The sequence below is a fragment of the Nuphar pumila genome, chromosome 1 (genome assembly GCF_984573655.1).
Source record: "Nuphar pumila chromosome 1, dmNupPumi1.hap1.1, whole genome shotgun sequence".
NCBI lineage: Eukaryota > Viridiplantae > Streptophyta > Magnoliopsida > Nymphaeales > Nymphaeaceae > Nuphar > Nuphar pumila.
In genome coordinates, this window is record NC_143249.1 from 174270793 (window position 1) to 174284930 (window position 14138).

Sequence of the window (14138 nt, forward strand, 5' to 3'; positions counted from 1 at the left end):
GCATATGAATCTGGATCTAGATCCATACACGCGTTAAATAACACACGCACAATGTAGTTTCATTAATGGCATTTCTGTAATATCGTCTATTGTATATTTGCTTTTACTTTATAAGGATTCGGGCTCAGTGGTCGTGAAGGTTTTGAGCCGCCCCAACCATTCTACATCTCTCTCTCTCTCTTCCTCTCCCTTTTTTCTATGCAGATTGGACTGCGATAGAGTCTTCTCAAGACATCTTATATGGTATCAGAGCTTGAGGTTGCAAAATCCTACCAGAGAATCGTTTTAACGAGATCTTCATTTCCTGTGATATCTTTTAAATCTAAATCCCTGTCGGTAAAGTTTCTGACCCTCTTTTCCTTTGATTCAAAGCTTCACGCACAACCCTCAACATTCTTTTCTTAAACCTCTGTCGTAAGTTCCCTTAATTCTTTTCCTTTTGTTTTACGGCATCCTTTTTCGATTCTGTTTTCTTTAACTTATTGTTATTTGTCTTTTGTCCCTAAGACAATAAGTTATATCAGATAATCAATATCATTGCTCTATTATGCATTTCTTTTTCTCTTTTCCTTGACGTCATTGGTTATCAGGTTGTGATTTCCCTTTTAATCTACAACTTACACAAGTCTGAATCGTTTTCTTTTATATATTGTTGAACGTCAGTCACTGTTATATCATTCCCGAACTTGTATTTCTGTGCATTTCAATTATCAGTAAAACCAGTTCTGTGCTTATCTGCGCAATATCTATAGGCAGCCTATAACTGTTTAGATTAAAAAAAAAGGTTGTTTCTTCCCTTTCGACATGTTTGCTTATTCGTTGTTTCATCGACATGGATTTTTTTTCGTCTTCCGGTCCCTCTGTAAATTTCTTAAATAAACTTATTACAGAAAAACTTACTTATTCTAATTTCTTGACAAGGAAGAGACAAATACTTCTGTTTATACTAAGTCAGGATCTCGATAAACATCTGGATGGTTCTGTTCATGTACCATCACGACTTGTTTTGTAGGAAACCAATGATGAGAAGGGTGACATCATTACAAAATCTATTAAAAATTCAGAGTATACAACTTGAAGAAAGAGGGATCAATCTTTGGTTGCTTATATTACATTAACACTCTCTCACGAAGTGTTGGCGACTCTTTCAGATGATTGCACTGCAGCAAAACTATGGAGTAAGCTCTCTCAGACATACTCTCAGATATCTGAAGCTTGGGTTATGTACTTGAAAAATGAGTTTCAGAGTTTGAAGAAAGGCTCAATGACAGTTATGGAATACATAGGCCGCATGAAGAGTATCATTGACTAACTGGCTGTTATTGTAAGTGCTATTTCAGATGAAGATAAAGTACAACTTCTTAATGGATTGGGCCTTGATTTTGACATATTTACCATAGCTTTATCATGTCTTTCCCACTTGCTCAACTTTGACGATCTTCAGGCAAAACTTCTTCAGCATGAGATGATTATGAAACAAATGGTAGAAGGAAATGAATCAGCCCGTACTCACTCAGTTTTGGCCATGGACACTTCTGTTGGCTTTGGACGAGGATATGGCGGCAATCAAGGAGGCAAGAGTCGAGGACGTTTTGGGCAGAGAGGACGTGGTATTTTGCCTACACATAATAGTTCAGGTGTCTTTAATGCAGGGAATCAGAGGAGAGTGTCCACTTGCTTGTTATGTAACAAACGAGGACATGTAAAAGCCAATTGCTGGTTTAATTTGCAGAACAAAGGAAAAATAAACAAAATTAAAAATAAGCCAGCTACGATTATGGACTCGAAAGCAACATTTGCAGATATGCAACAACTTTTACTATCTGCATTGTCACAAATGATGATCAAGCAAAATAAACAAGGAGAATGGCATGTTGATTCTGCTGCTGCCACACATATCACAGGTAATGTGGGTAAGTTATCTCACTTATTGCCTTATCTTGAAAAAGATAGTATAGTTACGGGAGATGGAACTTATCACTCCATCAGTCATATTGTCAATGCACATATTTCTCTGTCAAAAACCTCACTTCACTTGTCCAATGTTCTTCTTACTCCTAATATTAAAAAGAACATTGTCTCTGTGGCTAAACTTGTTGACGATATGAATTCTTCAGTCGAATTTACTCCCTCCTCTGTTTATGTTAAGGATCTTTGAACGAATGAGACGTTCGCTAAGGGGGAACGACGAGGAAACATGTACGTCTTCAACAAGATTCCCTCAGTTCTGGTTCTCCAGATGGAGTCGTCCAAGCATTCTTCAGTATCTTCGCCTTTAGAGTCTTTGTCTTTCCGTCTATTAGAAATGTTTGATTCATCTCATTGTAATAATCCAGATATCTGGCACAGTCGCTTGGGACATTGTAGTTGGGGTTTCATTGAAAAACTTGTATCTGATGGTCTTGTACCAAAGTCTAGTTTATGTTCCTTTTTAGCGAATAAAAAATGTTCATCTTGTGCACTCTGCAAAAGCCATGTTCTTCTTTTTCATGTTATTAATAAAAGAGCTTCAAAACCATTTGAAATTGTTTCTTTCGATGTTTGGGGACCTGCTCCTATTCCTTCTCTCTCTGGCAGTCGTTACTATGTTATATTTATTGATTCTTATTCTCGCTATACTTGGATATATTTTTTGAAACATAAGCATGAAGTTTTTTGAATATTTTGGGAATTCTACTCGATGGTCAACACAAAGTTTTCCTGTAATATTGTGCATTTACAATGTGATGGTGGAAGAGAGTATTCATCGAATGAGTTTATTGCATTTCTTCGAGATAAAGGTATAAGTCGACAAGTTTCTTGCCCTCATACCCCTCAACAAAATAGGGTTGCAGAGAGAAAACACTGGCATATTGTCGAAAGTGCGATGAGCATGTTACATGACAGCAATGTGCTCATTGGTCTTTGGACAAAAGTTTTTCACACATCTGTTCATGTCATAAATCGTCTTCATATGACACTTCTGGATCAAAAATCCCCTTATTATACTTTATTTGGGCAACATCCCTCTTGTCAGGAGCTGTGTGTTTTTTGTTGTATATGTTATGTACATATTGATTCATCTTTGCGAAATAAGTTACAGGACAAGGCCACTAAGTGCCAATTTATTGGGTATGTGGATGAATATAAAGGCTATCGATGTTATGACTCTAGCGTAAAACGTATTAGGACCTCTCGGAATGTTGTTTTTGATGAACAAAATTTTCAGATCAATGACTCTGAACCGTTGTCATCTTGAGCAGTAGAGGTGTATGATCAATGGATAAGCGCAACCCTTTTTGCCAATACAAGAAAGACATGTCAGACGCCTTGTCTTCCTTCAACTTGAATAGAGAGTTGAGTAACACACAGATCCATGTCAATCCATCCTTCGTTGAGCCACCTCCAACTGAATGCTTTTCTGGAGAGGTCTACACTAGACGGGACAGAAATACAGGGCCGAGAGATGTAGAAATCATTTCTAGTCATCCGGCTCAAAGGTCGTCATGCATCAGGCACCCTATTCAGCGATGGGTGAGTTATGAGACATTTTCTCTTGATTTTCAGTTGTTTATGTCTCAACTCGCAAAACAGAATGAACCCACTTGTTTTAATCAAGCTCTTCAATCCCGTCATTGGATTGAGGCTATGAATGAAGAAATGGAAGCTCTTCATGAGTGTCAAACTTGGGAAATAGTACCTCGGCCGGAAGGAAAGAATGTAGTTGGCTCAAAATGGGTTTATAAGACAAAATATAAGCCTAAAGAAAGTGTTGATAGATATAAGACACGACTTGTTGCTCGGGGATTCACGCAATAATATGGTGAAGATTATGATAAAACTTTTAGTACGGTTGTCAAAATGGGCACAATTTGTGTCATCATATCATTAGCAGTCGACCGAGGATGGAAGCTTAGTCAGATGGATGTTAAAAATGCATTCTTGCATGGGGCTCTAAAGGAGGAAGTATATATGGAGCAACCTCTTGGGTATGCCGATAAGGATCCTACTGCCTGGGTGTGCAAGCTAAGGAAATCTCTATATAGGTTGAAACAGGCGTCTTGCTCTTGGTTTGAAAGTTTCTCCATGCAAATTCAAGGCTACGACTTTAGAAGATGCTCTCTGGACCACTCACTCTTTATTTACCAGGAGACATACATAGTTACACTTCTTATATATGTTGATGATATTGTGATCACGAGGAACTCAGATAATCATGTGCAAGAAGTGAAGCAGTTTTTGATGAAAACTTTCAAAATGAAAGATTTAGGGGAGTTGAGATACTTTCTTGGTGTAGAGGTTGACAGACAAGAAAACACATTGACACTCATACAACAAAAGTACACTCTTGATCTTCTGAAAAAAGCCGGAATGACGAATTGCAAACCTATCAACACTCCGAGTGTACTACATTAAAGGCTGAGCTCTGAAGATGGACACCTTTGTATCAATCCTACAACATATAGAAGTCTCATACGGATGCTACAGTATTTGACTTTTACCAGACCTGATATAGTTTATGCTGTAAATCAGGTATCTTAGTTTATGCATGCTCCAATGGAAGGTCATATGGAAGTTGTGAAGCGTATTCTACACTATTTGAAAGGAACTATAGGAGACAAACTTGTTTACTGCAAAAATGATAACCTACATACAGGACATGAACTCGTCACTTATACAGACCCAAATTGGGCAGGGGATCCAGATGAGAGACGATTCGTCTCTAGATACTGTGTATACATTGGACATAATTTAGTGTCTTGGAGCAGCAAAAAACAAAAGGCAGTGGCACGATCGAGTATAGAGGCAGAATACAGGTCGATAGCTGCAGGCACAACAGAAGTTACATGGATTAAACACTTATTGAGTGACCTTGGGGAGACAATTATTCGATCATTTATCCTATGCGACAATCAAAGCGCAATCAATATTGCATGCAACCCTATTCAGCATAGCAGAACGGAGCATATTGAGATTGATCAACATTTTATATGGCAGAAAGTCGAGATGAAAGAGATAGAACTACATCATGTTTGAACAGAAGATCAAGTGGCAGACTTGTTTACCAAGGGGTTAACAGGACCTCAATTTTGGCTATTCAAGAGCAAGTTGTACATGCTCCAAAACCATGTACAACTTGAGGGAGGGTGTTAAAATACAGTATGAGTATGGATCTGGATCCAGATCCATACACATGTTAAATAACACATGCACAATGTTATTTCATTAATGGCATTTCTGTAATATCGTCTATTATATATTTTATTTTACTTTATAAGGATTAGGGCTCAATGGTCGTGAAGGTTTTGAGCCACCCCAGCCATTCTACATCTCTCTCTGCTTTCTGTTTTCTGTGCAGATTGGACTGCGGTAGAGTCTTCTCAAGACATCTTATACTGTCCAGCAAAAGTTTGACATTCGTAGCTCTACTAGAAGCTAGTCGTTTCACTGATCTTTTATGGCTACAAAAAATCATAAAAAGAGGGTGTCAGAAATTTGAAGAATTCGGCGTACGAAACCCTCTAATGAAATAAATGAGCATAAAGAATACATATAAATTTTTATGCAATAATTTAGATGAATGCAATTATGATAGTTACATAATTCAAGTAAGCATTCATGCAACAAGAATCACAATTTAAACAAGCAAGATATTTAAAGTATATTAGAAATTTAACGTCATGCATCCACCAACATATGATAATTAAGAAAACAGGTAAAATGTACATGATCTAATGCATAGCAGAAATATGCATGATTTATGTGCAATGCATGAACACTTTATTATCTTTCTTTAAAGTTTTCCTTTCCATATGCATGCCCTATTAAATGCATAAATTTAAGTTCCTCTTTTTAATTACTGTTGCCCGCGGATACACCAAACGAGTAAAATTTTTCGATGTCAAGTTATGTTCCTAGGGCAACTTAACACACAAATTGTATTTTATTACTGAGTTTCAAACTTAGCCCTCGATCGAATCACCTTCGGAACATTAGACATCCACATCTAATGTCGGAATACCAGAGACCCTCCACGCCCACAAGTGTCACTTTCTTGGTATACCAAAACAATAGTTGTGTAGAACACACCACCCCCAGGTAAAGTGACGGGCTCTCTCTAAAACCATGGCCAGGAAAAAGAACCTCAATATCGGGTTTAGGGATAAACATTAGTGTACACAAAGTCTTTTTTTGTATCCTCGTGGTCCCCCAAAACCGAATCTCTAAGATTCTCATTCTTTCGATGAAAAATCTCAGAACGTAGATTACACTATTTTTATTCATTATCTTTTTATTAAAAGCCAATTATTGGGTTTTTCAAATCAACATGCAAAAGCAAAGGCAAAAGCTCGCATCTACCTCTACGAGAACCATCACGGGACTCCCACCTGTGGAAACACATAGAACACTGCAATAAAAATAAATGTGATTTTTGCGATGCATTTAAAATACATAAAGAAAGAGCAAACCAATGCTCGAGGCCCATGATGATTCATTTCGATCATCAATGCATCGTATGCAAAAATCATAATAATATGCAATTTATGCAATGATTCCATATGCACATTCATTCACACCAATTTAACAATGTGCATGAGCTACCACAGTCATATGCACGTGTTCACCATCTATGTGCAATTGCTTTCTTGTAATCACTTAGCACACATGCATTCATTCATAATTCATAAGTACATGAGAACATTTATGTAGGATTGTACATGTTAAACACACATCGATTTCATGTATGCACATGCACTTGAAACCAATCCATAAATGCACGATAATTAAACATGTCTCATAAATGTAGACATATGAAACTTTTCATTCATAACATGCATTAACATCCACACACATGAACATAACCCGGATCTAGAAATTGAATTTCAGGGTTGCACACATTCATATCATGTATGCACCTGTACCAAAACAAGCTTTGCAATAACATGTTAACAGACATGCATTCATATCCAACATGCTAAATTCAAACTAAAGCATAAGAAGAACTCCATTCATCAGATTAAGTCCACCATACTTAGCAAAAATTCTGGAAAATAATCACATGATTAGGCAAGCCTCCATTAAAGAAACATATAATAAATATTTTTAGTATTATGCGTACATGTAGTTACAAATTAGAGGCTCAAATATGCACGTTTAAACATATGTTCATATTCACATATAACTGTCAACCAATTGAGCTATATGTGCATGATAAAAAATCTAACGTGAACTTTAAACGCATTTGTACATACCTATTCAACAATGCGTATTCATCCAATGTTTTCAATAAGCATGCCATTACATATATGTTTTCTGAAAAATATATGCGTATAACATCATTTCCACGCCTATATGCATGCATATACACAACCCATATTAAAATCCACCATTGGAAATCGATATTTAGCATAGGGGTCCCTCATAGGACCACTCATTTCACGAATAAAAATTTTGTTATACATGGATAAAGTTTTTACTTCATGAAAAGAGGTAAAAATATGCAAAAAATTAGCCATGGAGGACGATCCATGGATCATCCTCCATGCGTTCAATGGATAGAGGCAAGCCCCCACCCTGCCTGCCCTGAAAATCCGATCGACCGGAGTTACGGCCCACTATCAGATGGAGAAGGGGCAGGCAACAGCTCTGCCACCTAACAAAAAGGAAAAGAAAAGAAAAAACATGCAGAGGAAGAAAACAGATAGAGGAAGAGAGAGGTGGAGCAGGGAGGAGGGCGATGCCCCACCCCTGCGAGCCTCACACCAAGCAAGAGAGGGGAAGAGCAGAGGAGCCCTCCCATCCTTTGCAACAGAGGGAGAACGAAGAAAAGAGAAAGAAGAAGGCAACACGGGGGATTTACCTGCGAGGTGATCGACGAGGGAGAACCCAGGGGCACTGGCGACGATGAGGGACTCAGGCGGTGAGGGTCGTCGGTTGGTCGGGCGATCGTCCGAGATCTCAGCAGAGGGGGCAACGGTGTTGCTGGAGATCCCAGCTACGAGAGCGAAAAGGGACAGGAGACAGAGAGGGGTTTCTTTGGAGGGTCTCGCAAGGGGCTGCTGGATTGGGGTGGTTGCCGGCGACAGCGAGCGCTGGCGGCGATGCGCCGCAGGGAGGGAGAGACGGTGCAAGGAGGGTAACAGGGTAGCAGGGAGAGAAAAAGAGGTAGATGACGACGAGGTCGCTGGCGCGGTTGCCCGCAACTCTGGTCGTCGGCAGCCGCAAGGAAAAAGGAGGAGGAGAGGTGGAGGAGGAGGAGAGAGGTGCCTTCGATGGGAGCCCTCCCTCCCCTCATGCTCTTTTAAACGGAGGTCAGGGAGGAGCCCAACAGGAAACCCCGAAGGGTTTCCTGTTTCTTCGCGTGGAGTGGGAAACACAGAGGCAAGGGGGGGGGGGGGGGGAGAAGAGGGATTAAAAGAAACCCTCACCCCCGATAACCCTAGCGGGTCCAGGTCTGACCCGGCTCCGAATTTTTTTCCGAAAAAATGTGGGTTTTACATTCTGTCCAAACATTTCTGTTCTGGTTGGCCAGTCTCATTGTCCTTTATCTTTTAGGCAAGAAAATTAGGGAACAATTCCTCTTGGCGAAAGCTGAGTAGTAGTTCTTCAGAACCTCCATTGGTTAGTCAGTATTTAGTGATGAAATCAGTCTTAGCTAGAAATTGATAGTGTTCTGGGTCAATGGTTACTGTTTCCAAAATCAACGACTGCTACATGGATAGTTTTATGTGCATACGGTATTCTATTTTCTGAATTTTGGATGCGTTGGGAAAAGGCCACTGCCTATTTCATCCCTAGTGACACAAGCGGACATGATTTTAATACAACCTTTAATGCCTTTAAAGTCGGTAATACAACCTTTAAAATGCTGACACATACTCTCAATATATTATTATTATTTTAATATTATTTTAAAAGTTTTTTTTAAATATTATTTCATAAAAATACATTTTATTGATTAAAAAATAAAAAATTGTGTCCTTTTGACCTATTTCTAAAAAAAATCAAACTTACGAGCTGAACCTGCATCAGGCGTCCTTGTGTCCACATATCTTTGTGAAATAGGGTCATGCTAACATTGATGAAGACATTAAAATATTACCTGTAGCTTTGAGAATAACATCACATTTCATTTATAAAAATGAAATCGCTTGGGGCTGTATGATTTCTTAAACATCTTTCCTTCAAATATTTCTTATTCGTGTAAATTTTAGATTTACTAATCTTCACACCTAACTCTGAAATTATTTAAAATGACATTTTTTGCAAAGCATTGTTCTTCTTTGGATGATTTTGCATTTTTCTATCTGTATTTCTCTTCGGAGATTATGTTATTTAGGCTTTCCATGAAATGTATTTTTTTTCCATCCATGATGTCATCTTTGGCAGCATAAAAATATTTGTTTCTTTTTTTTTTGGATCTGATTAGTATAAAAAAATATTATCTTGTTTGTCCAATATTATCTACATTCCACAATGTCACATTTTTCTGTTGTTTAGCTTACAAAACATAAATGTGAGTAAAAACACAATCTAACTGCCATTCTGGAGGCAAGTCATGCACTCGGATTACAGAGAAAAATATTGTATTTGTTAGTCTAGAAAAATTATACTTTAAGTATTCTGCTGAAGAATACATCAAAGTATTTTTGCCGTTGATACCTGAGTTCTGAAAAGGAAGTATTTTGAAAGGCCTGGTGTCCTAAGGCAGTGGTGGTCCTGGTGCCGGTGAAAATGGGGTCAATGGTGTCCGGGATTTCCTTTAGAGAAGAGGTGCAAAGCCTGTTTTGTTTGGCAAGAAAATGTGTCCTAAGAAAATGAAAGTGATTGAATGTGTAGGTAAAATTTGGAACTGTTTTTTGCATTACCACTAATAGAGAAGGTGCATTCGTGACACTACAATTTATATGAATGATGACCATGACTTTCTGAATTGCTACACGCTTATATGATGCAGTTATGCATGCCTGTCTTTGTTTATGTATGTGTGGTTGCAAATATGCACACGTGTGCACGCGTTACACTTCTGTGCTCCAAGGATAGCTTAAGATGTCCAAGAAAAAAAAACATATAACGTAACTTAAATTGATTTAGCTTACTCTTTTGTTCAGAATGGATGAGATTGAGGCTGATCCCACAGCCTTTATATATTCTGCAAATCAGACAGCTGTGGTTGTCTCTCCAATAGGAAGGTATGCCCTGATTCTCCAAACAGCTTATGTTGCACATGAATTATGTTCAAAGACACAGGACTGTGATCAGGATCTGGCTAATTTACAAGGTTTAGCTTGACTCAGGAGCATTGAGATCCATGGACTGGAGCAACTTGGTTGATTTTGGTGAGCCAATTTTGGCTCACATTGGGCCAGTGTTGCTCTAAGTTGATCCGTGTGCAATTTGAACAAGGACAGCAGGATATTCTAGACTGAAGCTAGCTGTCCATGTCATATTGAACTATGGATTCTTGTCACTTATTTTAAAGGTTGTATTACTGAGTCAACCATGTATTTTTAATATTTTTCATGAGCATCGTGACAGTATTCCTGTGTCTTAGATGGAAGTAATTTCAGTTACTATTTTCATGAGCATTGTAACTGTATACTTGTGTCTTGGATGGAAGTAATTTCAATTAAACCTCACCTCTGTCATGATTAAATTGTGAACGCATGATTTTCTGTTAATGCAGTCCTGAGAAGGTCAAACCGAAATCTTTGCCGAGGAAGAGAAACATAAGAAAACCGAACAAGGAGAGGGATATTTTCAGCAAGAGCTATTTTCATGCATGTGAGAACCTGCTGACAGTGCTTGTAGATAAACATTCAGATAAAACATTGATCTTGGCCTTGAAGAAATCCAGTCCAGTGTTGACACAGATGCTTAGTAATTTCTCGGTTGGGATTGCTGGAACCGGCCTTGCTGTCATACTCTTTATCTTCATCAAGGCTGTCAATGGCAGGTTCATCTTCAGTGCAAATAAGCTTCTAAACATGGGGTTTAGATTTGGTCTTGTCAGGGTTTCGTGGGCTGTGAACAGTTTGAGCGAGACCATTGTATCTGTTAGTAGGCCTTCAAGCAAGCTGAATGTGGGGAATCAGAAGATTGCTAGGAGGCTGAAGAAAAACCTGAATCAAATTGTGTTTAGGGCTGCAACTGTGATGGCAGTGGTTGTGCCGAGGTTTGCATGATTAAGAGACTATAATATGTGAAGTGGTCTAGCAAATTTTCGTGTCCACCTTTGTGTAACTCTATGGAAACTTCTTTCTCTTGTTGGTTTGTAGAATGTCCATGTAAAATCCAACTTCATTATTATTTAATTGTATATGCTCTCTCTCTCTCTCTCTCTCAAGAAGCCAACTCGTCCCCTGAGTGGAAGCAAGCCATGCAAGAGGAGCTCAATGCCCTCTGCAAAAATCACATTTGGGATATACGATTAACTAACCAGACATGTTTGATACGTAACGGAGTCAGATCATCCTTTTGATTTGGATTCAGACCCAAAACTGCGTACTAATAATTGGATTCATATTTGGTTGGATATACACGGGCATGATGTCAGAAATAACCACGATATTTTAAAAGTACAGAGGTTTTACTGCTTTATATGTTTTAAAAGAAATTCTGTCAAAAATCAAGTAGTTTCCAAAGCAAAGCACGCTTCAAAATATACCTTTAAAAATATCGTGACGTTATCACCGTATTAGCAGTTTTAGTATTTTATATTTTTATATTTTTTGCAAGTTATTAATTTTTTATTTCATAAAATGATGATATTTTCTCGAGATCTTATAGAAGCAGCCCAATTTATCGTGAGATGTTTCATTTACCAAAAATTAGAAAAAATAAAAAATAGTTACCGTCGATTTAGAAAAAATAAAAAATAATCCTTCAAAAATTAAATTGAGTAATTAGCTACAAAAATAGTTAACAGCTACCACTTTCTCTCCCTTACCATACCTTACAAATCTTGCAAACAGCGGCTGGAAAACGCGAACAATTACCGTCGATCATATTTTGTAGTATATGAGGTTATATTCCATCACCACCGCACATCTCGCATGAAAGGCATACGGTGGGCCGACAATCACATTTCTCACAATTTAACAAGTGAGATGTGCGGTGGGGATTGAATGTAATCGACGATCCGTTGTACACGAAAGAGGAGAAGGGGAAGAAAAGAGAGAACATGTTCTCCGTTTTTTTTCAGTCGTAACGCCTGATCTTCAAAATGGAGAGTCTGAGACAGGGAGGCGACGGTCTAATGGTATGTCCTTCCCTTCCCCTGCTCTGTAATATCAGCCTGTCTCTGCCATTGTGGTGTTTTGATTCTTATTTTGTTTAGTTATAGTTTGATTATAGTTTTTCAGCATATCTTTTCAATTTTGTCCTGCAAACTATCATTGCCAATCGCTTGAAACTGGAAACTAATTCTTCTGGTAGTCTGCCTTTCTGTTCAGCCAAGCATATTAGAAACCATTAACCGGTCTTTGGGTGTACCCACTTATCTAGAAAAACGGGATAAGCTGGGAAACTGCATTATTTACCATAATAGAGCACCCCACCTTATCCCGTTTATTTGGATAAGTGGGCGTATCCGCTCCTTAAATTCGTTTTTTTTGTAATTCTCTTTCATCTTCCTTTCTAATCCTAGAGATCTTTGTTGCTTCTGTGATTTAGTGATTTCTATGGCTTATGATGATAAATTCATGGTGGTGGTAGGGCTGTTTTAGCCTGCCAAGCTTCTCTCCCTCCCTTAGCACCTAGTTGCTTGCCTATGGAAGTACCCTGCCTGTGTCTCTTTCCTTTAAACATCTAAAGCTCAAACTTTCAGGATAGACACTTGTGCTGCTCACTAAAGTTGAAACCCCACGACCCACTTTTAGATTCCGGAGTTGATCCAGTTTTAGTTCATCCTTACGCTATTTCCCTTCATTGTCCCCCACCATCAAGCTCATTCACACCTTCTCCTCCATTCCATCGCTAGCGCTTTGACGCTTGTTGTTTACTTGTTCTATTTGTCTTTCTAACTTCTTGTGTAGGTGTAGGGATCCTGAGGTTGTAGCTGCCCAGTGAAAGAAGCAAAATGCGAGCACTGTGCTTACCACCAAGGGTGCTACCATTTAAAAACTGTGGTAAACACTCTCTTTTCCTGGCCCTTTCTTACAATGTACTGGATCATGTCAGTCTGATTAGATTGAGTCTGTACATGTGCCTGTGTCAGAACTGGAAAGGATATGGATCTGGAAGGATCTGCATTATGTTTTGCTAATTTTTAACAATTAAGGTATATACACGGTTACAACTGAATACGTGTATAGGGTTTATCTAATATTGAACTTTTTAGAAGCACTGAACTGATTATAATGATTACAATAAGCTTAAAAGCAATTGTATTTCTGAAAATACATGGTTAATTTTTGAGGTAAAGTGAGTCTTGTGTATTGGAAGAAACAAAATGTCAAATCCGCTTTTCAAAAAGTGGCATTATGTACTTTAATAATTTGAATTTGAAAAGTGAAAGCGTTTGTTTTTGTCCTCAAAATTAACTCTGTATTTTCAAATGTGTGTGTGTGTGTGTGTGAGCGTGCATGCATAGTATACACCTGCAACATAGATACATGCTTAACCAATTGAACTTGCTTTCCATGCCTGCATCATATTGGACTTTTCTGCACAACAAACAATAGCTTTCATGCGTCATGCTCAACATTGAGAAATTGAGGGAAATAGTTTTCTCTTAAATTGCTTCATGCTTAGACATCAGTCAAAATCATCATCTGATCTCTTCCATTTGTTCTTCAGATTTTTTTTTACTTGTACTGTTTGCAGCATGCTTGAGATTCATAGGTTGAACCATGGTTGCCAGTCGAGGAAGCGGGAGCTGGAAGCGGAAGCGGAAGCGGAAGCGGAAGCAGAAGCGGGAAGCAGGAAGCAGGAAGCAGGAAGCAGGAAGCAGGAAGCAGGAAGCGAGGCACTTCCAAAATTTTAGGAAGCGGGAAGCGTGGGACGACTTAGAAGCGAATCAAGAATTATCTCGGAAGCGACCTAGGAAGCGAACTGGAAGCGAGGGGGAAGCGAAAAAGAGAAAAATAAAATAAAATAAAAATACAAAAAAAATGAAAAAAACGAGGGAAGCGCGCTTCCCAGCGCGTTTCGGAAGC

At 38.5% G+C, this 14138-nt stretch overlaps 1 protein-coding gene across 3 annotated transcripts in view; it reads left to right on the forward strand.

Annotated features, from left to right (window-relative positions):
• Nucleotides 1-12164: 12164 nt before the first annotated feature.
• ABCI10 (ABC transporter family protein) overlaps nucleotides 12165-14138 on the forward strand; it is a 42216-nt gene continuing 40242 nt past the window's right edge. For 2 of the 3 annotated variants that reach the window (XM_090000105.1, XM_090000122.1), the window contains exons 1-2: nucleotides 12165-12241; nucleotides 13017-13109. In XM_090000105.1, the coding sequence (XP_089856231.1) occupies nucleotides 13061-13109 (49 nt within the window). In that variant the 5' untranslated portion in view covers nucleotides 12165-12241; nucleotides 13017-13060. The remainder of the gene's footprint in view (nucleotides 12242-13016; nucleotides 13110-14138) is intronic. The other variant, XM_090000113.1, reaches the window with a different exon arrangement.